This window comes from Lactuca serriola, chromosome 3 (assembly GCF_051521515.1).
Source record: "Lactuca serriola cultivar US96UC23 chromosome 3, Lser_US96UC23_V15, whole genome shotgun sequence".
Lineage (NCBI taxonomy): Eukaryota > Viridiplantae > Streptophyta > Magnoliopsida > Asterales > Asteraceae > Lactuca > Lactuca serriola.
The window spans coordinates 63,422,407-63,450,260 of NC_136410.1; the positions used below are offsets into that span (position 1 = coordinate 63,422,407).

General features: G+C 35.9%; 1 protein-coding gene across 1 annotated transcript; it reads left to right on the forward strand.

Moving 5' to 3' along the window:
• The first annotated feature begins 24,793 nt into the window (after positions 1–24,793).
• LOC145094480 (SKP1-like protein 1B) lies at positions 24,794–25,748 on the forward strand. Its single transcript, XM_079032660.1, has 2 exons — positions 24,794–25,168; positions 25,393–25,748. Exons 1-2 carry the CDS (start codon positions 24,869–24,871, stop codon positions 25,564–25,566), a joined length of 474 nt encoding a protein of 157 aa, XP_078888786.1. The 5' UTR covers positions 24,794–24,868; the 3' UTR covers positions 25,567–25,748.
• Positions 25,749–27,854: the final 2,106 nt, after the last annotated feature.

Sequence of the window (27,854 nt, forward strand, 5' to 3'; positions counted from 1 at the left end):
GAATGGAATCCCCCTGGGCCCACAGTGTGAGTCTAGAATGCCTACCGGGCCCTCAACTTACATCTGGATTGCCACCGAGCCCTCAGTACGAGTCCAGAATGCCTACTGGGCCCTCAGCTCGTATCTGGAATGCTCTCGAGTCCTCAGTATGAGTCTGGAATGCCTACCGGGCCCTCAGCTCATATCTGGAATACTCTAGGGTTTGTTGGCTACCGCACGGAGCAGTACCACCACAACCCATCCCACATAACATAACTAATGCACATACAGATAGTCATACAATATCATAGGTAGGCCTACAGATCTACCAGACTAGCATGTCAACTGTCATACATCACCAACTCATACTCAACATATCAATAACTACTAGCGTATAAAATCCAATGAGCCGGCCTTGGTGCCTTAGACCCCTTAGTATAGTGAGGATAACTCACCTCGCAACTGTCGTCGGAAATAAGAAAGCTCAACCCCCGGGTCCAACACGAACTCCACCACCTATAGGTACCATACAACCTTTTTCATAAATCTCCTAATTACCAGAAACCAACATAATTCAACCGGTCAACCCTTGGTCCAAGTCCAAGTCCACAGTCAAAGTCAACAGTTTATGTTGACTCGACTCGTCGAGTGCAGATCACCGACTCGCCGAGTCCTTCCTGAACTCGAGAAGTCGTGAAATCCTTGATTGGCTCGCCGAGTTTCCCTTTTTAACTCGTCGAGTTCATACGTGGCCAAGCTTTGGAAGAAACCCTAGCCAACTCGCCGAGTCTTCTAACAACTCGCCGAGTTCAAGGCAATCTTCAACGAGCTCGCCGAGTTGTTCATCCAACTCGCCGAGTTCATGGCCATCTTCAACGGACTCACCGAGTTTCTCATTCAACTCGCCGAGTCCTTGCAGTTCTTAATTCATGTAGATGCTTTTTAAGCCATGGCAAGGTCCAAGATTACATATCCAAGCTCCTAAGGAATGTTTATCACGTAAAGTTGCAAACTTTACGCACATGCAAGGCTCTAAAGGCCCTAAATGATCAATCTAAGCTTTTAATGGAGTTTTACACCTTGGGAGAGTCTCATCCTTGTACAAGCTGGGGACTTTATGGATCTAGAGGTCAATGGAAGTCCATATATGAAGTTACAACTTCAGATCTTAGCTTAAACATGGAGATCCCTTCATAACACCCATCCAAGAGAGGTTAAAAGAGAAATGAGCTTAAGGAACACTCTAATACCTTCCAGAGAGTGATAACTGAGGGAATCCCTTAGCTTCCTACGAGTTCTTGGCCTTGTTTTTCCTTGCTACCTCAAGTGTTTCCTTCTCCAAGGTCACTCCTCCAAGCTTGAACACAACAAAGAACACACACACACAATTTAGGGTTTGAGAGGGACAAGAAGCAGTAAGGGGAGGCTGGTGGAGGCCAATGATCTTTTAAATAGGGTGAAAAACCCCCAGAATTTAGGGTTTCATCTGCCAACTCCTACTCGCCGAGTCCTTTAGTGGACTCGCCGAGTAGGTCACTAAACACGCTTTCTATTCCCGCTGCTACTCGACGAGTAGGGCAACCAACTCGTCGCGTAGGACATAAGGCCAATTATTCTTTATTCAAATCCATACCTGGAATCGGGGCGCTACAAATAGATTATATTATATTAATAAATTATTGTTGTTTGAAATAATAATAATAATAATGATGATAATAATAATAATAATAATAATAATAATAATAATAATAATAATATAGGAGATAAAAAATATTCAAACAAATTATTTATAAATTAGTTAAAAATAAATATAGTTTAAAGTAATTTTAAATAAAAAACTCAGTTCAATTTGATTTAAGCACAATTTTTTATATCTTTCTTATCGTATACTTAAAATTATTATAATATTAGTTACAAGTTAATATAAAAATTATTATTTGAATGATAAATACTTATAATATTATTTTTATAACATATAATTGTTAATATTTATATTACATTATTTGACACAAATCAAGAGTTTAAAACTCCCATTACATTCAAAAGGTTTTTATTAATATGCAATGCTTTTTTATTTTCCACTTATTTATTATACACATTGCAGCTATATTAGTAGCATATTGTAGTGTTTTTATTTTATTAAAAGCTATAGTGTTTTTCATATTATTTGTTATTTGTTTTATATACAAGCCGACATATGTTTTATATATAATTTCCACAACTTAAAATGTTCTATAAAATCATCAAAAGTTGTAGTATTTATTTTTTCATACTACTTAGTTTTTTTATAAATAGGAATCAATATATGTTTGATCTATAATTTACACAACATAAAACAGTCTATAAAATATAATTTAATGAATAACTAATGATATAAATTTATTAAAATTAATAAAACAAGTATATTAAATATAGAGTTTGTTTTTCTATTGACATTGATTTTACATGTATAAATATTAAATCAGAATTTCTTAAATTTTATTATTTTAATTAAATAATTATATTTGCGCACAACGTGCGGAGATTCGATTAGTATACTTATAAAAGAAGCATTTTTCCTTTCACCACATTCATTTGAAACTCCCATGAGACATTTTTACTCAAACCATATTCATTTGAAATCTCTTATTTGAATGAATACCACTTAAAAGTCTCTTAATAATGATTAATCATTCAAAGGTTTTATAATTTATATAATATGTTTAATAAACAATTAATGGATAGTCTACTATACAAGGTTAATCTCTTTGAGTAGACACACAAATACCAATCATATACAAAATTCACAAAAAAAACAAGTCGAAAGGTTTTTGTGTTGGTTTGAGAGCTTTGGACCATTTTTTGAGCCATGTTATTATGTTAAAGTTTTTAATTTGTAAGTTTCTTATATACTAATTCTTTTTGTTATTTTATTTTTCTTGTTTTAAGTATTCTTTTAAGACAATCATTGTATGTTGTGGTTGCGGTTTTAATGTAAATTAGATTAGATTCATGTTATCGATCATATGTTATGAAATATGATATAGATAATTTTTAATTAAATATTGTATATATGTTTGTATGTTTGTGTTGTTTCAAAGCAATAATTAATTAAAAATCATGGATATGTCATATCACTCATATTATCCATGTAACTCTCTTTTAAAATACAAATTATCTATCTTATCACTTTATATTTTAGTATATGTTTAACATTTTAAGTATAGTAATAAGTGCTTTTTAAAAGTTTTCTTTCACTTATTATTAATAATAAGTGGTTCAAAAATTAAGAAAAAATAGTTATAAATAATAAAATCAAATTATAAATATCATGGATATGTTATACTATCCATGCAAGTCTCTTTTGAAATACAAATTGTCAATCTTATCACTTTATTATTTAGTATATGTTTCATATTTGGATAATAATATTAAGTGTTTCTGAAAAGTCTTCTTTAACTTATTAATACTAATAAGTGGTTTAAAATTAATGAACAATAATTTTAAATGATAATATCATCAAATTATAAATTACATAACCTTAGCTACAAATAAATTGTATTTTAAATGAACATCATTAATGAAATTACAAAATAATTGCATAAATAACAGTTTAAATTAATCAATCATAATAATTGTTAAAAATTATACTAAATAGATAATTATATTTAATTCTATTAATATAGAAGGTGGGTTGATTTCAATGAATATGATTGTTCAAAATAGTTGAGATTTTATATATATATATATATATATATATATATATATATATATATATATATATATATATATATATATATATAGATAGATATATTAGTGTAAAAAAATATTATGTTAAACTTAATGTCAATAACATAATCATTATAAACATATATTTTTCAATATTCTAACAATATATTTTTAACATGCGTCGTGCAACGCGCGGGAATTCGTTTAGCATCATATCATATCATATCATACTATATTATAAAGGAAACATATTTCCTTTCACCACATTCATTTGCAACTACCATGACTTTTCAATTTTTTTATAATAATAATTATAAGTTGGTTAATAAGGTTAAATAAATATCAAACCTAAAGTGTAGTCATATATAAACTAAATTTCAATATTAAAATAATATATTTACTTGTACTTATAAAGTTAAGTTTTTTAACTTTTAACATATTATACTTAATTTATTAGTATTAATATATTATTGGATATAAACCATTATCATTTTGTAACAGCCCGGATTCCCAGGTATTATTTATTCTTATAATTTTTGGTGATTTGTGAGGAGACTCGACGAGTTGGAGCTCAAACTCGCCGAGTATGATCGCGGTTTGGCCAAGGGTTCGCGTCCTGACTCGGCGAGTCCACACTGTTTAATGAAGCCCTAATTTCCAGGGTATGAGACCTATTTAAAGGGGCTTATGGCCGTCATTTGCGGCCACCAACCCCAAAGAGAACCCTAAAGAGTCTTTGAGCGTTTTGTGGGAGAGAAGAGGAAGATCCTTGACTATTTGTGGGTGTTTTTGCATATAGAAGAGGATCAAGGTACGAGGAGACCAAAGAAGGTGCTAATCCAATGATTCCTGAGCTCAGAGACTTCATTTGAGGTAACCATTCGTTCCTTTCTCAGTCCTTGGTGTAAATCTTAGAGTTAGGGTTTCTTTGTTGAATGATCCATGGAGTAATTGGCCTCTTCTTGTGTTGGTGCTTTAGATCTGGACCCAAAGAGGTCCAGAGACTCTTTTCCCTCAAGCTTTTTGAGTGTTAATGGAGGCCACGAGCTTAGAATAGCATTATAGAGACCATATCATCAAATAAGGCCTTTAGACCTTTGCATGAGCACCAAGATTGTAACTTTACGTGATGTATGTGCTTGGAAGGACTGGATCTATGAGTTATTGGAACGGATCTGACCTCAGGAGTGAGTTTGAGTACATGCATGGCATAGACTCGCCGAGTCCGAAGAACAGACTCGACGAGTAGCATGAAGATTGTCCATAACCACTCAGCGAGTGGTCTTGCCGAGTTAAGGGGTTGACTCAGTGAGTCAGGGAGAGTCAGAGAGGGTTGACGGGTGGACTAAGTCAAGTTGGAACTCGCCGAGTTGTTCTTGAGACTCGGCGAGTTGAGTCGTGGTGGCCCCGCGATTCATGGCAGGTGGAACTCGTCGAGTCAGGGAAGTACTCGACGTGTCAAGAGAGGATCCTAGGGAGTCAGTGAACACGTATAGACTTGCCGAGTCGCTCTAGTGCACTCGCCGAGTCCGGTCAAAGCTGACCGTTGACCGTTGACTAGAGTGTACCAAGTGTTGACTTGATAGGGGTAGTCAACCTTAGTTGTGAAAGTGTTAATTATAGATATATTGTGTTATAGGAGGATTATAGCTCGGGGGATCGAGCGCGAGTGATTTCTGGGATTTGCGAGTTATCGAGATACGCGAGGTGAGTCTTCTCACTATACTTTACCTTGAGTAGGTGATCAGAGTTATGTGACAGAGTATTTGTATGCTATATGTATGCTATGTGTTGTACTGCATTATTTCTATGTGATTTATGTTGTGCATGTTTATAGAGTTGGAACCGGAAGGTTCACAGAGTTAGAACCAGAGGGTTCACAGAGTAGGGTCCACAGACCCACAGAGTTATAGCCTTGAGTGGCTAATATGTGTTATGTGTGGTATTTTGGGTAACTCACTAAGCTTTGTGCTTACAGTGTGGGTGTTATTTGTTTCAGGTACTAGTGATGACCGTGGGAAGGCACTGGCTTCATCAGTACACACACACAAGATTTTTATGTTATCAGATCTTGGGAATTTTATATAGCATGGATTGAGTTTCAAACATTAATGTTTTGTGAATGTTAAATGATTTGTGTTTTTATAAAATGCGAAAAATTGTTTTGAAATTTATGGTGTTACTAGTTGGTATCATATCCTATGTTTGAGGGATTCGAGTACACCTTCGGGCGTATTTGAACTCAAACTGAGGATTTGAGAAGTATTTTCAAAAAGAGTAAAAGATTTTTGGAAGAACGCAGAGCAGAGTTGTGTGTACGATCAGTCCGCGCCCGAACGGTGATTTCCCAAAATACCCTCATGTTATGTGATATTGATATTGATATGATGTATTCTCATGCTAGAGTAGGCTAGGTACTCCTATTAGGACTAGAGTGGCCTGATTTGTGATGCCTTAGCCTAGGGAGAGGTGAGCTGCTATGAGATGCTTTAGAGTGAGTAGGTAGCAGCGAGGGGGTTATGAGAGATCTGTTAGAGAGTGGATTATGCATGATAGAGTACTTGGAATTTGGGATCCGAAGAGGAGGACTTGGGGTGTATTCTGATACGGTACGGACAGTAGTATTGGGCCCGTACTACTGAAATCACCGGAGCGGTGTACAGCCCAAGTAGGAATCTTTGGAATACCAAGGATCAAGGAGGAATGAGTTGTCGAGTGTGAGTATGCTCGAATGGATTCTAATTTATCGTATGTTGTATTTTAGAGGTAAATCTGTTGGGTTTTGAGTAATCTAACACTTCCTAAGTGTGCATGCAACCCTAATAAACCTTGGATCTATGTTTGTCTAATATATGCAAAATAATAATTTTTCCAAGGTTCATAACCTATCTATCATGGCATGGGGTACTTTTAAACATAAAAGAATTAGATGAGATTACATACCTTTCAATGATGAGTTTGATTCCTAAGGAGTTTGAGGTCCTAGCACCAATAGTGTGAATGCCTCAAATGGAATCACAAATCACCACAAACTCTTGGAAAACTTTGAGAGAGTGTATACACACTTATAAAATCGGCCACACACAAGCACACATACTTTCTAGTTACACTAGTCACACTAGTGGCTATTTCATGCAACATAAGCATGCTTATATAGTGTACATGATTAGGGTGAAACCCTAATAACCCATGACTTTTCCTTTTCCAAGGATCCATGGGTTAAAAGCTCCATGGATCATCCATGGACTTCCATATAAGCCTAGCCCATTAACAAATGAGTGTTAGCCCACACCATACAAAACAATAGCCCACAATTTAATTAGTCTTCCTTTTAATCTCTAAATTAATTCATAATTAATTTAAGACTAAGACTAATTAAATAACATGACTTCATATTAATATATTATAACTTATAATATATTAATAATCATATGTGTATAACTCTCATAAAATTATCCATAAATAGTTTGGATGAAATGCAACCCAAATGGACCATGCCGGGTCGGGTCAAGTATATACCAAATAAGTTATGGACTTAGACACCTTATCCAACAAGATCATGGTGAGGACACGTCTTATGCCTGAGAGCAGTGGGGCCAGTGATGAGGAGATCCGCCGGATCATCCATGAGGAGGTGGCTGCGGCCATCAGGGCAGAGATACCAGAGATGTTCGGGTCTATCAAGACCACGTTGATTGAGACCTTCGACGAGCGTTATGCCGCTCTTTCTGAGGCTGCTGTTGCAGTGGCCACCACAGCTATTGCTGCCGCGAGGCCGCAGGGTGGTGATGCGTTGCTGTTCCGAGAGTTCAACAACACAAAACCGTCGGAGTTTGATGGGACCCAGGACTCGATGGCGGATATGAGATGGATTTCTGACATAGAGGGGTGTTTCTTCACTTGCTCATCTTCTGAGCATTTGAGAGTACGGTTCGCGCTGAACCAGCTTCGCTTGGGAGCGAAGGACTGGTGGAAGTTTGTGACGGCGCACGTTACGCCTGCTGAGCTTGCGGCAGTGACCTGGGAGAGGTTCACTGCCATGTTCCGAGATGAATACGTTCCCCAGGTGGAGAGGGAGCGTTTGGCCTAGGAGTTTCTGACCCTCAAGCAGGGTACTGAGTCTGTTACGGTGATTACTAGGATGTTCCATGAGAGGGTAATGTTCTGCCCTGAGCACGTGTCCACTGAGCAGGCACGTATGAGCCGATATTTGAGTATCTTGAGGCGAGACATTCGGGAGTTCGTGGCGAACTCCTCGTACCGGACATTTGCCGAGCTTCAGGCAAAGGCTCGGAAGAGGGAGATTGAGCTAGAGACTTAGGCCAGGGAGGAGGCGGAGTCTTAGGGGAGGGATCGGCGACCGGCACAGTCTCAGTCGGCAGCCAAGCGGGCCAAGGCCGCTGATCCCAAATCAGGGAGCCAGAAGGGCCGCACTTGTGGGAAGTGCGGCAAGGGTCATGATGGAGTCTGTAGAGCGGGATCTTGCAACAAGTGTGGCAAGGAGGGGCATATGGCCAAGGACTGCCCCAAGGGGTTTGCGGTGTGTTTCCACTGCAACCAGACCGGGCACCGGAAGGCAGAGTGTCCGCAACTGCGAGGATCATCTCAGGGAGCACCTCGGGGATCTGCCCCTGCCGCCATCAGAGCTACCGAGAGTCGGCCAATGAAGGCCGAGGCGCCGAGGGCGTGAGGGAGAGCTTTTCAGTTGACCGTGGAGGAGGTCCGCGCAGTGCCCGATGTCGTGGCTGGTATGTATTCTTTCGTGTATTTATTTTGATGTTGAGATATTATGCTTATATTATGTTATGCGTAGGTACTTTTCTTGTGAATTCTGTACCTGCCTTGGTGTTATTTGACTCGGGTGCGAGTCGGTCTTTTTTATCTTTGGCTTTTAGTCAGCATATCAGTGTTAGTCGTGAGGCGTTGAGTCGGCCTCTAAGAGTTTCCATAGCTGACGAGAGGGTGATATATGCCACGGAGGTTCTCCGAGGGTGCGTATTTGAGATTTTCGGTGTTGAGTTCCCGATTGATTTGGTTCCTATTGCGATGGGTGATGTCTGTGTCATTGTGGGCATGGACTGGTTGAGCAGATTCGGTGCGGTTATCGACTGCGAGCGACAACTGGTGACCATACTGTTGGATTAGTGTCTAAGTCCATAACTATTTTGGTATGTACTTGACCCGATGGTGCATGGTCCTTTTGGGTTGCCTTCACCAAAGCAACTTGATAGGATGAATTATGGAGAGAAAGGATTGAATATGATTTATTAATATATTATGAGAATAATATATTAAAGGAGAAATCATATTGTTTAATTAATATTGGTCAATAATTAATTGGTAATTAGTTTTGTGACTAAAAGAGATTAATTAAACTTAAGGGACTGGAATTGTAATTATAAGATAATTGCAATTTGGGCCATGGATTGCCTTGTATCAAGGGTTGGACGAATTCTTATGGGAAGCCCATAAGGAAATCGTCCAAGGGCTTGATTAAAGGAGTCTATGGGTTGCTTAGGGCTTAAGCAACCAAATTAGGGTTTCCTTGTTAGATAACCCTAATAGCCTCACTATATATAGAACCCTTTAAGGCTCAAAAACCTGGGGAACTTCTTTTCTAGGGTTAGAACACGTTTTGGGCAGCCTCCATCCTCTCTCCTCTTCATCCTCTTGCTTATGGTGTTTGTGAGCCATTAGAGGAGTGACACTTGTGACTCTAAGCCTTCCAAAGTCAATTCAAGGAGGAATTGGGATTGTTATTGCTACATAACAATCAAGGTAATATCATAAACCTAATTATATGTTAATATTGATTTCCATATGCTAGAATTTGGGTTTATAGTCTTGGATACAAAGCATGTACAATAGAGAAACCTAGATCCAAGCATTAGGGTTTGTATGAGCACATAGGATGTCTTATGACCAAAACCCATCAGTGGTATCAGAGCCTAGCTTGGTTTCAATTGTATTGATGCATTGCATATCTGGAAAATTCGTTTTTTGGGTTTCTGGAGGCTGGACTCGCCGAGTCCATAGCTGAACTCGCCGAGTCCAAGGTGACTCGACGAGTCCCGGCTTGACTCGACGAGTCAACTCGTCAGATGGGAGTTATCTCGGGATTTCTTGCTATTTTTGCATTGGGATAGTTACCTTATCATGTTAGATCAATATTAATCCGATTATATGATATATTTGACTATAATTCTGATCTAATTGAAGATATTTATCAATTAATAAGATAATTGTTTCCTTATAAGATAATTGATTAGATATTTTGACTAAATTGATAAATTGTTTTAGCAAGAAATCATTAAACAAATCAAATATGGATAATTATGTGATTAAATGTTAATTTAAATTATTTGTCATTTGATCCTTGTTTTAATGAAAAGTTTCATATTTTTCCCTTTAGGTTTTATAGTTTAAATTTGAACCCAAAAGTTTTGTTGTTTTGAAATTTAAATAGTTGAAACCCTTATGTTTTGAAAAAGGTTTCAAAACTTGCCCTCAAGTTTTGGAATTTAAATTTTGATTAAATAGTTTAATTTTGATGTATATTTAAATTCTAAACCCTAATGTTTTGAAATGTTTCAAAACTTGCCCTCAAGTTTTGGAATTTAAAAGTTGATTAAAAGTTTAATTAGGAATGTTAAATTCTAAAACTCTAGTATTGTTTTGAAAAAGTTCAAATCACACCCTTATGGTTTTATTAATTAATTAAGGTGTATAATTAAAAGAGGTTTAATAAATCCATAAAAAGTTTTGGTTTACAATTTAATTGAATTAAAGGTATAGTTATTAAATTTGACCACCTAGTATTTTAAAAGTGTAAAATATACCCTATACTATATGTAACATTAAAAGTCTAACATTATATATATGTATGAGTAAAAGTCAGTCTTACCGTTAGTAGGCCTCATTCACGAAGCTGGTCTATAAGGGGTGTTTAAGAAAATTGTCTATAAAATGGCGATTGAATGGGTATCCACTCTTACCCACCACACTCTTGACTAGTGGAGGGTCGTTAGCCGAACGGGTAGGATAGGACGAAACCTTCCATTATAAGTATAATGAAGTATAAAAGTAACTAAATGTTTTCATAAAATTCCCAATCTTAGTTACTTAGGCAAAAGTGAATTGATGCAATTCCATGAAATTACACTTTGTGCCATTGCGAAGACGTTAGTGGAGCGTGTGTGGTTTACCGGCACACTAAATGGTTCTAAGCAAAGGTAGCAAAGGGTGACTCAATGTTTGTCATAGTTCGGTGGAGCGTGTGTGGTTTACCGGTACATCGAATAGGTGATTGTAACATGTGAGGGCACCATGTAAGTTTGCATGGTTATTCACACCCGCTTTGTGATCCTCGGCATCCCAGTCACAAACAAGAGGGGCATATCGAGATTTAAACATGCCATTGAAAGTTCAATGAATCTCAAAGGATCTAGGAGTTTTCATAGATTAAAAACTTAAATTTCTTTTTCGTTTTTTGTGGTGGAAATTAGTGAATCGTCATTCACTTACCTTCAAATATTCTGCAATTAGGGTTACGACATCCCTCTCCTGAGTTGTAGAATATTGTGTTGGGTCCTAGCCTTAGTATTTCATTTGGGTGATTTACTAAGGACTCATTCAATCAACTAACTTGAATTTGTTTTTCTCCCGTTTTGTAGATGTCAAAGTTTGACAACTATGGTCTTCTCAAATCCCGTGGAATAAGTATTCCACATGAAGATGATATTCCACGATTCGATCGAGGAACAAGAGATCATACTTCACTTTCTCCACCTCCTCCAATTATTCTCCCTAACCCACAAGTTCGAAGGCTTGAAAAGTTCAAGATCACTCAAGCCCTTTTGGCAAGTAAACATAAAGAAGGAAAGTCGGTGTGTGCACACGTCCTAGGGATGAAGTCATACATTGATAGGTTAAGAATGTTGGGATCCGTTGTCTGTGAGGAAATGGCTGTTGATTGGGTTCTTCAGTCACTTCCTAACTCATATAGTGAGTTCGTAAGAGAGTACTATATGATGAACCGCGACGTGTCCCTTATAGATCTCACATATATGCTTATTGCTGCTGAATCAGCAGTGGTTTGGCGCAATGGAAAAGCAAAGTTGATTGGTGAATCTGCCTTCAAGACCTCTATGGATATAGACAATGGCGACGAAATACATGCTATGATCGAAAAGTTTGATCATAAGAGAAATGCAATGTCTGAAGTAGTTCCATGTGTTGTTCCAAAAGAGTCGATTTGCTTTTATTTCCAAGAGAAGGGGCATTGGAGACGAAGCTGCCCTATTTACCTAAGAGATCTAAGAGATGGGAGAGTCGAAACGTATGGCTCTGTTTTAGGTAAAATCCATTGACTAACTCTTTTAAGCTTCTATTCTAGATTCTTAATACATAATGTGATAAGATTACAATTGATGTTTTGTAGGATCGAAGAAAAGAAAGGAAGCTTAAGGGAAGAAGTGAGCAAAATCTGACCGTGAAGGAATGGATTTCGATCGCATTTCTCGAAGATTAGATTCTTAAGCTACTACTTAGAGTTAGAGTCAGATTGCTAAGAAAGATGTATTAGCATAAGTTTTCAATGAATTGCATTGTAAGGACAAATTTTTCCGCAATAAAATAAATTTTGATTTTAAATTTTATTTATTTATCCTTGCAATGGCGTGTATGAAAAATTGATGTTAAAATGTTTCTATTATTAACAGTAATGGATTTGGTTCTTATTATGTCATTTATGGGAAGTCGAGAATTTACCAAGTAGGGAGAGTTTCTCATCGCCCAAAGTTTCAATTGGACAGAAATTTGGAATCACACAACTTGGTTGCATGATGAATGAGAAATTTCATATTTGGAAATTAGACTAATTCATTGACAAAGTGTCAAGTGAAGGACTAGGAGATCGAGTACACAAAGTTGTGTGTTGATCAAAGTCCACCATAAGAGTAACAAAGATATTCGTCATGATTTACTAAAGGTTTAGTAAATATGATTATACATATAGGATTAAGTGTAATTCTAAATTGATTGAAAAAGTTTAAATCAATAGCAGAACGAATAAGAAGAATCAAGTAGGCAGAAAGATAAAAGTTTCTCCATTCTAAGAAGAAGGGAGAGTACCTTTTATGCTATATGATAGGTCTTAATGATTAAGAACCATATCTCAATTGATCCTCTAAGTGAGTCTTAGTACAGTTGTATGTTTAAGAAGAGGAATCAAGGATTGGAGAAATGGTTAAATCAAGAAGTCAATCATACTTCGTTCCAATAACAAGTCTAAAAGTTAAGATTGTGACATTGAGTGAAAAGTATTAAAGGTTTATAACATTCATCAAATGTGGAAAGTTGTGATGTCTTGGATAAAGACAAAGACCAACTAGGACCAATTTATGAAGAGTTTTGATAAAAGCTACACTAACTCTTGAGTATTTGTTTGCCAAGAAATGTTTTGACAAGAGAATCTTATATGTCAAGGAGTCAGTGGGAGTCTTAATGGTCTTGAAAGGTTTCAAGAACAAATCAAATAGACCTTATCGATCATCACTAGCACACGAGTTGAGGTTTACAACCTATCGTGTTGACATTATTTTGTTTCTGTGCCAATCCAATCGAGTTAATTATGCATGTGAGTTCTATGAGTTCTTATTTTGAACGCATAAAAGGCAAAGCACCTTAATCAATGAAAGGTACATTGATAGGAAAGAGTGAGCTGCTTAACTACTTGGAAGACATGGTGGGCAGCTGTGCTACCATAAGGCAAGAAATCAAGATTAAGAAAGTTCGGTCCATATGAGTTTGAATTTGTCATAAACTTTGGTTTTGACAAATTCACATGGATAGGAACAACTACACCGTTTAAATCTAAGTATCATAAGATTTCCTCCTTCATGAAAATGATTGTGAGGAAATGCTTTCACTAAGAAAGATTTTAAGAAGATAGTGATTGTAAAATTGCATTCTCGAATTCGATTATGGTTACGGTATCCCTTTCCATAATTTGAATTGTGAGGTTTGGCAATTGTTTACACACACATATGAACTATCTAAGGCAAAGGTGTATAAGTTCAATAAGCCTTGATAAAAGATTATCAAAGCACTAAGTATTAGAAACATGAACTTAAGAAATTCAATAAGCATTGTTTTTCTGAAAGTTAAGCTGTTTCTGAATACATGTCAAAGCTAGTGGGAGCATAAGTGTTATGTTTTATAATAATCATCATGATAGTGGGAGCATAAATGTTATGATTGTATGATTATTAAGGCACGTATTGCAAGTTGGCAATATTAATTATAGAAAACAAGAGTTATACCTTGCAAAGTCGTAAGGGTTGTAAAGTTGTTTTGCTATAATTAAGGGAGAGAATATTATGCTTCATTTCAAATCTAAAGGATTAGGTTGAGAAATGTTAATAAATTTAGTCAAGGGTACATAGTGTGTTCTTAAAATTTCGATTATGATTATGGCATTCCTCTTCACAATTCGAATTTTGAGAACATAGCAAATAAAACATTATGCGTCGTGTCCCATACGCTTTGGGTATAGGATCGATTGCAAATGCTTTAATATTTGACCATTCTAAAATTTTCCAAATTTCTAGCGCATTTAGAGGGAAAAAGGACAAGAATCGGTTTTGACTAAAATAATTAAACAACTATCAAAGGACAATCCAAAGCTTGACGAGGATTGGTCGCTTGTGAGTAGTTGGAAGCATGGTATTGGATGGACCATATCGACATTATTATCAATAGAAAGGATTCTATTAAGAATGAGTTGTCATATGGAAATTATGGAAATGTTTCCATATTGGATGGACCATATCGACATCATTACGAATAGATAAGATTCTATTAAGAATGAGTTGTCATATGGAAAATATGGAAGCGTGTCCATATTGGGAATTGAATATTGAAATCTATGTCTAGATTAGAAACTTTTATGCAAAAGGATGTTCAAAGGAATGTACTTTGAGTGATAGACATCATATTTAAGGAATTGTCTTGTAACAATGTCCGATAGAGGACTTTGTAATATCATTGGCAATAGTCTTTGTGACTTTGGTGCAGTGACATTACGAAAGGATCGTTGCATACAATGTTAGAATCTAGCATATTCTATAATTAGCAAGAATTTGATATTCTTTCACTTATGAAAAAGGATTTGGAGTTGTGAAATGAGAATGATTGGAAATGTGCTCAATTTGGTCTATTTCACAAAGTAAGAACCATAGGTAAACATTGTGTGCATGCTAAGAGCATGGGACAAGTGTAATAATTCAAGTAAGAAGTTGATTACCCGAAACTACAAATAATGAGTAATCGATATGGTGATAAATAAAAGGTGTTTTATTTATACTCAAAGGTCTGAGGCCATATGGGATTAGTATTATTCTTGTGTTTCACATTTGCATGTTTTGACTTCCAGAATAATTGAATTTATTAAGAATAATCGAATTATTCGAACGGACCACAGTCGTTCATATGTTGGAAGTAGATATGAATGAAGACTGTCGTGAAGTGGTGTGTGGATTGTCTAAAGAGCATTATACATAACCAAATGTTTGCTACAACGTTCATGAGTGCTTATGAATATGATTTGAGCATTGGATTAAACCCATGCTCACTTGGATCACTCCATGAATTGTATCATGAGTGATTAGTGAGACGATAACATCTTATATTCTTGAAACCGAGATGTGTGAGTTGTATCTTGCAAATCGGTTGCACATTGATAATATGTAAACGCACTAGTAACTTGGTGTTATAAAACATATTGTTGTGTGTGATTCGGTGCGTGAGTGCAAGCAAGCATTGTATCAAAGTTTATCCGTTCCTTGTATCCAAAGTAGGATAAAAGCAATATCTTTGGGCCCCTCGATGATTTAGTGATGACAAACGTAAATGCTCGGCCGGGCTAGGGCTAATTTGATTTGTTCAATTAGTCAGTCTTCATAAATCGGGAATCGAGATATAGTACAAAGAGAATGATTTGAAATCATATCTCATACGATATCTAGAATGGAGGAATATATGATCCCTTATCTAAGGACACGCGTATCTGATAGGATCAGAGTTGATAGCGGCTTTGGAAAGCTACGATTGCAGATCAGGATCTGAAGTCATACGCAGAATAGTTATTAGACTTATCCAAGTGGGAGACTGTTGGATTAGTGTCTAAGTCCATAACTATTTTGGTATGTACTTGACCCAATGGTGCATGGTCCTTTTGGGTTGCCTTCACCAAAGCAACTTGATAGGATGAATTATGGAGAGAAAGGATTAAATATGATTTATTAATATATTATGGGAATAATATATTAAAGGAGAAATCATATTGTTTAATTAATATTAGTCAATAATTAATTGGTAATTAGTTTTGTGACTAAAAGAGATTAATTAAACTTAAGGGACTGGAATTGTAATTATAAGATAATTGCAATTTGGGCCATGGATTGCCTTGTATCAAGGGTTGGACGAATTCTTATGGGAAGCCCATAAGGAAATCGTCCAAGGGCTTGATTAAAGGAGTCTATGGGTTGCTTAGGGCTTAAGCAACCAAATTAGGGTTTCCTTGTTAGATAACCCTAATAGCCTCACTATATATAGAACCCTTAAGGCTAAAAAACGTGGGGAACTTCTTTTCTAGGTTTAGAACACGTTTTGGGCAGCCTCCATCCTCTCTCCTCTTCATCCTCTTGCTTATGGTGTTTGTGAGCCATTAGAGGAGTGACACTTATGACTCTAAGCCTTCCAAAGTCAATTCAAGGAGGAATTGGGATTGTTATTGCTACATAACAATCAAGGTAATATCATAAACCTAATTATATGTTAATATTGATTTCCATATGCTAGAATTAGGGTTTATAGTCTTGGATTCAAAGCATGTACAATAGAGAAACCTAGATCTAAGCATTAGGGTTTGTATGAGCACATAGGATGTCTTATGACCAAAACCCATCACATACGAGACCCTAGTGGGAGAGTTCTTACGGTGTACGGCGAGGGTACACGTTCTGGATCAGCGTTTTGTTCGGTCGCTAGGGCGAGGCAGTGTCTACAGCAGGGCTGTAAGGGTTTTGTGGCGTATGTGATGGATACGCGGGTGGATTCCGAGAGACCGAGGTCAGTTGAGGAGGTTCCGATAGTGCGTGAGTTCCCAGATGTATTTCCTGAGGAGTTGCCGGGTGTGCCTCCTGTGAGGCAAGTGGAGTTCAGTATCGATTTGGTTTCGGGGGCCGCGCCTATCGCTAAGGTGCCTTATCGCCTTGCACCTCCAGAGATGCAAGAGTTATCCTCGCAGCTTCAGGAGCTGCTGGGGAAGGGGTTTATTCGGCCGAGCAGATCGCCGTGGGGAGCGCCTATTCTGTTTGTCAAGAAGAAGGATGGTTCACACCGGATGTGCATTGATTACCGGGAGTTGAACAAGCTGACGGTCAAGAACCGTTACCCGTTGCCGAGGATCGATGATTTGTTCGATCAGCTACAGGGAGCATCTTGGTTCTCCAAGATCGATTTGAGGTCGGGATATCATCAGGTGAGGGTGCGAGATGAGGACGTCCAGAAAACAGCGTTCATGACGCGTTATGGGCATTACGAGTTTGTGGTGATGCCTTTCGGGCTCACCAATGCCCCGACAATGTTCATGGATCTCATGAACCGAGTGTGCAGGGCTGGATCGGTCGGTGATTGTATTCATCGACGACATTTTGGTATATTCGAGATCTAGAGAGCAGCATGAGGAGCATTTGTGGGAGATCCTCGGAGTTCTGAGATCGGAGAGGCTTTATGCCAAATTCTCCAAGTGTAATTTCTGGTTGCGAGAGGTCCAGTTCCTGGGTCATCTCGTTAACCAGAAAGGGATATTGGTCGACCCGGCCAAAGTTGAGGCAGTGATGAGTTGGGAGGTGCCGAGGTCACCTTCCGAGATCAGGAGTTTCTTAGGGTTGGCGGGTTATTATCGGAGATTTATCAAGGATTTCTCTAAAATCGCAGTGCCACTCACCAGGTTGACCCGGAAGGGTATCGCTTTTTCATGGGGCCCCGAGTAGCAGGCCTCCTTTGAGACGCTTCGCCAAAGGTTATGCGAAGCCCCGGTGTTAGCCCTGCCGGAAGGGATGGAGGACTTTGTGGTATACTGTGATGCATCGATTTTGGGGTTGGGGGCGGTGCTGATGCAGAGAGGGCATGTGATAGCATATGCATCGAGGCATCTGAAGCCTCATGAGATGAGATATCCCACCCATGATCTAGAGTTGGGGGCAGTGGTGTTCGCCCTCAAGATTTGGCGTCACTACCTGTATGGGGTTCGGTGTACGATATACATGGACCATAAGAGTTTGAAGTATTTAATGGATCAGTCCAACCTAAATATGCGACAGAGAAGGTGGTTGGATGTGGTCAAGGATTATGATTGTGAGATCCTGTACCACCCAGACAAGGCTAATGTTGTAGCCGACGCACTGAGCCGCAGGGTGGAGAGCACCCCGCTGCGGGATGTATGTTTGAGATTGACCGTGATAGCTCCAATGTTGGACACCATTCGTGGGGCACAGGCCGAGGCTGTGCAACCTGAGATGCAGAAGAAAGAGCGAGTGGTTGGATTGATTTCAGAGTTCGTTACCGATGGTCGGGGCTTATGACATTCCAGGGGCGTATCTGGGTGCCGTTTGTGGGAGGAACGCGTACCATTTTGATGGAAGAAGCTCATCGGTCGAAATTTTCGATCCACCCTGGGGCCACTAAGATGTATTTGGACCTGAGGAGGGAGTATTGGTGGCCCTGTATGAAGAGGGATGTTGCGTGGTTTGTTGGGAGGTGCTTAACCTGTTGTAGGGTTAAAGCCGAGCACCAGAGACCGCATGGTAAGTTGCAGCCGTTGGAGATTCCCGAATGGAAGTGGGAACAGATCACCATGGATTTTATCACCAAATTGCCAAGGACTGCCAGAGGAGTTGATGCAATTTGGGTGATTGTGGACAGGTTGACGAAGAGCGCTCACTTTCTTGCTATCAGCGAGAGTTCTTCCGCAGAGAAGTTAGCAGAGATGTATGTGAGGGAAGTGGTATCTCGGCATGGGGTGCCGATATCGATTGTCTCAGACCGGGATGTACGTTTCACTTCCAGATTCTGGAAGAAGTTTCATGAGGATTTGGGTACTAGGCTGCATTTTAGTACCGCATATCACCCCCAGACGGACGGGCAGAGTGAGCGGACGATTCAGACGCTCGAGGACATGCTTCGGGCATGTGTGTTGGATTTCGGGGGGAGTTGGGATACGTACTTGCCCTTGGCGGAGTTTTCCTACAACAACAGCCATCATTCGAGCATTGGTATGCCGCCCTTTGAGCTGTTGTATGGGAGGAGATGTCGGACCCCCATTTGTTGGGGAGAGGTTGGACAGTGTGTGATGGGCTGTACATAGATCGTGCTTCAGACGACAGAGCAGATCCAGCAGGTCAGGCAGAGGTTGTTGACCGCTCAGTGTCGTCAGAAGAGTTATGCAGACAGACGCCGGTCCGAGCTTGAGTTTCAGGTCGGCAACCTTGTACTCTTGAAGGTCTCTCCTTGGAAAGGAGTGATTTGATTAAGGAAGAAGGGAAAGTTGGGGCCCCGATATATTGGTCCATTCTGAGTGATCGCGAGGGTAGGCCGGGTAGCCTATCGTTTGGATTTGCCAGCAGAGTTGGGGCAGATTCACGACACTTTCCATGTGTCGCAACTGCGGAAGTGTATAGCCGATGAGTCGGCAGTGGTTCCATTAGAGGATATTCAGGTGGATGCGAGCCTGAATTATGCTGAGAGACCAGTGGCAATCAGAGAACAGAAAATCAAGGTTCTAAGGAACAAGGAGGTACCCTTGGTTTTGGTTCAGTGGCAGCATCGGAAGGGGTCCGAGATGACCTGGGAGCCGGAGCATGAGATGCGTGAGCAGCATCCGGAGTTATTTGCAGAGCGAGACTTCGAGGGCAGAGTCTAGTTCTAGTGGGGGAGAATTGTAACAGCCCGGATTCCCAGGTATTATTGATTCTTATAATTTTTGGTGATTTGTGAGGAGACTCGGCGAGTTGGAGCTCAAACTCGCCGAGTATGATCGCGGTTTGGCCAAGGGTTCGCGTCCGGACTCGGCGAGTCCAAAAGGTGGACTCGGCGAGTCCACGCTGTTTAATGAAGCCCTAATTTCCAGGGTATGAGAATTATTTAAAGGGGCTTATGGCCGTCATTTGCGGCCACCAACCCCAAAGAGAACCCTAAAGAGTCTTTGAGCGTTTTGTGGGAAAGAAGAGGAAGATCCTTGACTATTTGTGGGTGTTTTTGCATATAGAAGAGGATCAAGGCAAGAGGAGACCAAAGAAGGTGCTAATCCAGTGATTCCTGAGCTCAGAGACTTCATTTGAGGTAACCATTCGTTCCTTTCTCAGTCCTTGGTGTAAATCTTAGAGTTAGGGTTTCTTTGTTGAATGATCCATGGAGTAATTGGCCTCTTCTTGTGTTGGTGCTTTAGATCTGGACCCAAAGAGGTCCAGAGACTCTTTTCCTTCAAGCTTTTTGAGTGTTAATGGAGGCCATGAGCTTAGAATAGCATTCTAGAGACCATATCATCAAATAAGGCCTTTGGACCTTTGCATGAGCACCAAGATTGTAACTTTACGTGATGTATGTGCTTCGAAGGACTGGATCTATGAGTTATTGGAACGGATCTGACCTCAGGAGTGAGTTTGAGTTCATGCATGGCATAGACTCGCCGAGTCCGAAGAACAGACTCGGCGAGTAGCATGAAGATTGTCCATAACCACTCAGCAAGTGGTCTTGCCGAGTTAAGGGGTTGACTCAGTGAGTCAGGGAGAGTCAGAGAGGGTTGACGGGTGGACTAAGTCAAGCTGGAACTCGCCGAGTTGTTCTTGAGACTCGGCGAGTTGAGTCGTGGTGGCCCCGCGATTCATGCCAGGTGGAACTCGTCGAGTCAGGGAAGTACTCGACGTGTCAAGAGAGGATCCTAGGGAGTCAGTGAACACGTATAGACTCGCCGAGTCGCTCTAGTGCACTCGCCGAGTCCGGTCAAAGCTGACCGTTGTATGTATATTAAATGATATCAATAATTATAATTATCTTTTTATGGAAATTAATCAAATTTGTCATTAATGTCAGAAATAACATTCTTTTTGAATAAATTCACATCTAGCTTTTTATGTATGGGCTCGTTTTTTGTTTCACTACTCATTCACTTAAAATACAATAAAGTTGAATAGAATATGAAGAACAAGTATGTATTCTACTAGAATACATTCTCATTCTACTAGAATACATTCTCATTCTTCTTGATACGAATTCATTCTGAAAGAATATTATTATTAATATTAATGACGAATTTAAGGAATTATTAGTATGGATATCATTTAATATACATATAATTACTATTATTTTTGTTGGTGCATTCTAGCATACAATAGATATATGAAACATTTGAACCTACCTATATATATATATATATATATATATATATATGTATATATATATGTATATATATTCTACATCAGTTTTCTTACTTCAAATATTTTTTTTTACATCAGCTTTCGACACACACACACACACATATATATATATATATATATATATATATATATATATATATATATATATAGAGAGAGAGAGAGAGAGAGAGAGATAGAGACAGAGACAGAGGAGGGTTCAATTGAGAAAATAAAGTTGGAGTATCGTTCATATATGGATATAACACGTAATAAAGTTTTCTTACTTAAAATATATTTTTTACACCAGCTTTCGTCATATATATATATATATATATATATATATATATATATATATATATATATATATATATATATATATAGTTTTAATATAAAATAATTTTTTTAAAGTTTCAGCTCTCGTTATTCATAAGTGAATAAAAATTTATCAGATTTTTATTACAATATATTCGTTATTTACTTATGAATAAAATGTATGCTTAACTTTTTTTTTTCTCAGCCGCTCATTTATTTTTGCCACAAAAGCCTCTGTCGTACCAGCAGAAATGGGAAAGGAATAGACATGTGTTTTCCAGCAAAACATGTTTCCTTAAACTATGCTAATCATTACCTTAATATATAAAAAACTTAGTTTTTTTTTTTCGTTTTTTTTAATTTTTAAGAAGCTATTTTTATCGAAAAATGATTTTAAATATACCAAAATTCATGATTTTTTATTCTCTACAAATAGACATCCATATTGATATAGTTTTAAGATAAAATAATTTTTTTTTTATATTTTCAGCTATCGTAATTTATAAGTGAATACAAATGAATCAGATTTTTCCTACAGTACATTCGTTATTCACTTATTAATAAAAACTATGATTAATTTTTTTTATAATTTAAATATCATTCATATATGAATATAGCATATAATAAACATAGTATATTCATATTTAAATATTAGACGATGCATTCACTTGTGAATTACATAGTATATTCACTTGTGAATATTAGATGGTATATTCACTTATGAATATTAGATAATATTTTCATATCTGAATATTACATAGTATTACATGGTATATCACATGTGAATATTACATAGTATATTCACTTGTGAATATTAGATGATGTATTCAGTTATGAATATTACACAGTATATTCGCATATGAATATTACAAGGTATTTTCACAAATATATATATATATATATATATATATATATATATATATATATATATATATAATTTTTATATGTTATTCACATATGAATAACATACACACTTGCATATATGTTTTTTTGTTTTAATAATCATATACTGATTCAGGTGAAAAAACATATTCATATATGAATATAACGTGGTAATTTAGTTTATGCATTTCATTAAAGAGTTGGAGTGCATTCAATTTAACTTTTTTAAAAATGTTAAAAATATGATATTTTGACTATTTAAATCTTACAAAATAGTAGATTGATAGAGAATTATATGAAATTTTTCAAAAAAAAAAAAAACGATTTGATCTTTTTTTAACCTTTATTTTGAAGTTTTATTTGATAATCGGTGTTGAATGAATGATATGAAGTAAATTTTTTTTATTACCGATGATGTTGATCTAATGACGCTGGGAGTATAATTAATCGTAGATGTTGAAGATATTATCGTATTCAAGCAGAATTGAAGGTTGGATTAAAAGAACCAAAAACGAGTTTTTGTTCTTAACTGATGAATCATGTTGATAAACATGTTATTGACGAAGATCGATGATTGATTAACACTGGATGATGGTTTAATTGAAGAAATCTGGATGATTGTTGAAGGTTGGAGGAGAAATTTGGATGATGAACGATCGATTAGAATTGGGTTTGAACTGTTATCTATATCTATACAGTTACGTATTTGAGATTGAAGGTTATTATCATATTTACAAGTTTGTCACTGTGTCTTTTTATGCTTAGATTAAATGAGTGACTGGGAATGATTCTTTATTCTCAACTTTTTTTATTTTCTCAATTGAACCCAACTCTTTCTCTCTCTCTCTCTCTCTCTATATATATATATATATATATATATATATATATATATATATATATATATATATATATATATATATATATATAGAGAGAGAGAGAGAGAGAGAGAGAGAGAGAGAGAGAGAGAGAGAGAGAGAGAGAGAGAGAGAGAGAGAGAGAGAGAGAGAGAGAGAGAGAGAGAGAGAGAGAGAGAGAGAGAGTCTCACAATGATACCTAGAGATTTTACTTTCACGTGTAATTGAATGCACAATAATAAAATTCTCAACGAATATCTACAATTTTTTAATGCATATCTACAAGTTTTCATAAATGGCCACCAATATTGCAAAAAGTACATACCGATCCTCAAACTTATGCATTTACCAATATTAACACATTTTATATATGTATTTTCTAAAGTGTTGTATATAAGATTTGCTAAAATACGAGTTTTAAACATGTACTTATCTTGGATGGTTTGTTGATGTCTAAACATGATTAAGGATGTTATGATTTATTATTTAATTGAATTGTGTTTTGATCACCTTTAAATTAGAACTCTTAAAATTAACTTTATCAAAAAAAAAAAAATATACAGTTATGATTACATTACAGACAAACAACCATATTGTTATTTTTTTAATTTTACCACAACTTTAGAAAAAAAAGAGTTATAATCTCAATTAAAGTCACATAACTATAACCCTTTTTGTTTTCAATAAAATTTATGTTATCAAGAAGGAAATGTTTTAATTATGGAAATAAAGTTAGTATCAAGTAGTTTGTGCCCAAATTTGATTAATTAGAATATGTAAAAATTAGCTGCTCGTGGTGTATGTTGTAATAGCTCATTTTAACCCAAATCACAATACTTTTTAGTATTGGGTTTGCAAATATGATTAATAATACATTTTAGTATTCATACGGCATAATGGTTATTGTCTATTTCTAATTGAACTCACATAAAAAATAATAATCCCCATATACCAAAATAATAGTATTTATTAGAATTCAAAATCTTGTCTTCTACTCTTCCATCATCATTCCATATTCAAGGATATTTATGCGAAAGAGTTTCCTTATACAAGATTACGTATGAACCTAAGTAAGAAATAATGACTAATAGTAAATAATACTACAATTTAAATAATATTCAAACAATGATTTAAAATTTCCTAATATCTTTAAAACTTAAAAAACACAATGAAAAATATACCATCAATTATTCACCATCTTGACACACGATTATAATACATAACCGATTTTACAAATATCCCTCAACCAAATTAATTTGTTTAACACAATAGTTTTTTACTAAAAGATTTTATAATATATTTTTAATTGGAGGGGAAATAAAAATAATATTAATCTTGCCAAAATTATGGTATAATAAAATTGAAGAATAAGTTATTATGAATTTATGAATTTAGCAATTAGTCTATTTAAAATTTAATTTCTTTTGGCAAAGTAAAGTTAAAGGACTTAATTTGAGGAAAACATTTTATAGAAGGATCATCGTTGTAAAATTTAAAATATAAACAAAAATAGAGTCTTACGCACGCAAAGGTCTCATCTCCCTATAAATAGAGTAACCCAACTATTCACGTAAATCAAAAGGTTTCTAGTTTTCTTAAAACTCTAAGTTAGGGTTTTTCTTTCGGTTCTCAATCTCTTCCCGTCGTTCTAAATTATGGCCACGTCGTCTTCAAAGAAGATCGTTCTGAAAAGTTCCGACGGTGAGACGTTCGAAGTTGATGAGGCGGTGGCGGTGGAGTCTCAGACGATCAAGCATATGATCGAAGATAACTGCGCTGGCAGCTGCATCCCTGTACCCAACGTCACAAGTAAGATCCTCTCGAAGGTGATTGTATACTGTAAGAAGCACGTCGATACACCGAAAACCGACGATAAGACAGCCGAGGATGATCTGAGGGCGTTTGATGCCGAATTCATGAATGTCGATCAAGGCACTTTGTTTGATCTTATTCTGGTGCGTAATTCTTTTCGAGGATGATCTGAGGATGATCTATTACTGTTTCTTACCTTCTTGTAATGTTTATCCTTTCATCTGTTATATACATGTTTTCACTCTTGTACACCAAGATCTTCAAAAATCAATTACATGTATTTATCATATAAATTGTTTTGTTGAGAGAGATGATATATGAATTAATGTTATGGTTTATTGTTTAATGATTCCTTTTTATTTTTCAGGCTGCTAACTATCTAAATATCAAGGGCTTACTGGATCTGTCCTGTCAAACTGTTGCTGACAAGATGAAAGGCAAGACTCCTGAACAAATTCGCGAGCTCTTCAACATCAAGAACGATTTCAGTCCAGAAGAAGAAGAAGAAGTTCGCAGGGAGAATGCCTGGGCATTTGAGTAAATCATGTCGGTCTCAACTGTCGATAGCTAGTAGTATATAAAGTCGGTGACTTGTTTTTTTATTAACTTTTGTTTTGGGGGTGTCTGAATTTTGTCTTTTAGTCGTTTTGGTTTTGAAGCTAATAAACTTCAAAGTGTCTTGAATTCTTTTTGCTTCAAATGGGAAATCTTGACTTTTTTTTTTCTTAATTTTTGCATAGTTCTTTTTTGTCATCTGGTTATGTGATCAAAGTTTGGGTGTTTGTTTCTGTTCATAACTTATCTAAAGTTTTTCTTTATCAAATTAATGTGTCTTTATAAATTTGTTTTTCTTTATCAAATTAATTTTTCTTTATCAAATTAAATGGGTATGAGACCTGTATATTATACGGATTGATTTTAAAAAAATTAAACATTAAATTAAAATATAAACAGAAAATATTTTTTAATATACAACTTTAAAATAAGAAAAAAAAATGTATTTATTGCGATTTAATATCATATATATGTTATTTAATATTTTATATATATAAATATATGACTTTAATTTTAAAAATTGAAACAAATCAAAAATTGACAAGTGTATAATATTTAATTCAAAAATACCATAAAATGACAAGTGTCAAAACTCATAAAAGAATGACATGTGATAAAAAAAAAACTCTTCATTTATTAAGGAGGATGTGTCTTTATAAATTTTCAATGTTCTTCCGTAAGTAACCGTGACCTTTATTATATTTGCTAGGAGAGGTGTTTATTATTGTATATCCGATAAAAAGTAATTTTTAATTGAACCTATCCAATCATATATTAGAAATTGGATATTGCCAAACTGATCTATTCCAAATCGAAATTGAAAGATTTTATCCAATGGAATTTCATGTTGGATATCCTTTATAAAAATATCGATATTAATAAATTTTTATAATTGAAATCGGATAATAATTTGATAATTTAAATTGGTTGGTAATGTGGTTGGATCGGTTCAAGTTTAATTGGATTTTCATTGTCAAACAAAAACCAAACCTATCCATTGGATATTGTAGTTTCAGAACAAACTCATCAAAATATATTGGATATCAAATATATGTTTGTTGGTTGGTGATCGGTTGATACGTATTAATTTGGTTATTTTTTTGCTCACCACTCTTGTTAATGGTTGTATTTGTTGTAAAAACATTATTGAAATATTAATATTCAAAACTTTTAATTAATTAAAATAATTTACTTAATTCCAAAGTAATTATTAATTAATTTATTAATTTCTTTATAAATTTACATTTCATTTATCTTCATTTCCTTATGTTATTTGTGTCATTACGCTAATCTAAAAAGAACATACTATTATTAGAAATATTACCAAAACACTTAATGATCTTGGATACTATTTCTAACAGTCTCCCATTTGAACAAGTCGTTAACTTTTAAGATCAAAATATTTTACTAACAATCAACAGATAGTAGTCATCCAATACAATCGCCAAACTTCGATTATAATCAAATTTTAGTTCTTAGACAAGTGATCAACTTATTACTTTGTTTGAGATATCTCTATGAACATGAGACATAAATATAGTTCAATCTCAATGTTCAACATTCTATTTCCTGATTAAACGATTTTTGACAATACATCTGACTTCTAAGTCGAACACAATAATTTAGTTAGGGCTTGGCCAAACATTTTAGATGTCAGCACCAAATCATCGAGGGCTCATAAATATTGGTTTTCTAGTTACGAGAAGAAACAAATAAATTTTGACTACATAATTTTTAACTACTCGTCTAATCATAAACGAACATATATTTTATGACTACCAGTTACAAATAGTGTTGGAGTAGACAAATGTACAACAAATTTTGCAAAAAAAAAAAAAAGAAAAAAAAAAAAACTTATATGCATCTCAATTTGAAGAATAAAAAATATTGTCATCTTAGAATTACTTGTGACTAGAATTACTTGTGACTAGATCCACGAGGTAGTCTCTAAGTACGTGTTGTTCCAATACTTAAAATATTTATTTTCAAGTACTCATGAGTCTTAGCGCAATCTTAATTGCAATGCTCATATAAACTTGGTCAATCAACTTATACCCATGACAATCTTAAATCACTCACTCACTTCCTATAGTGTGTTTGACTTTGGAAATTTGAACATAATTAAATATTTGGAAGTAGGTTCAATACATGTAAAAGTGAAACACAATATTTGAATTAACACAACTTTGATAGCAAAGAAAAGCTTTTCATTAAGACACTTTCAAATAAACATCAAAATGGTTACAATTCACAGTGTTATATGTTTCATAATAA

Coding starts and splice junctions, on each gene's coding strand:
- LOC145094480 (XM_079032660.1), top strand. CDS start 24,869: ATGGCCACGTCGTCTTCAAAGAAGATCGTTCTGAAAAGTTCCGACGGT. Junction 25,169..25,392: donor CTTTGTTTGATCTTATTCTG/GTGCGTAATTCT, acceptor TTTATTTTTCAG/GCTGCTAACTATCTAAATAT.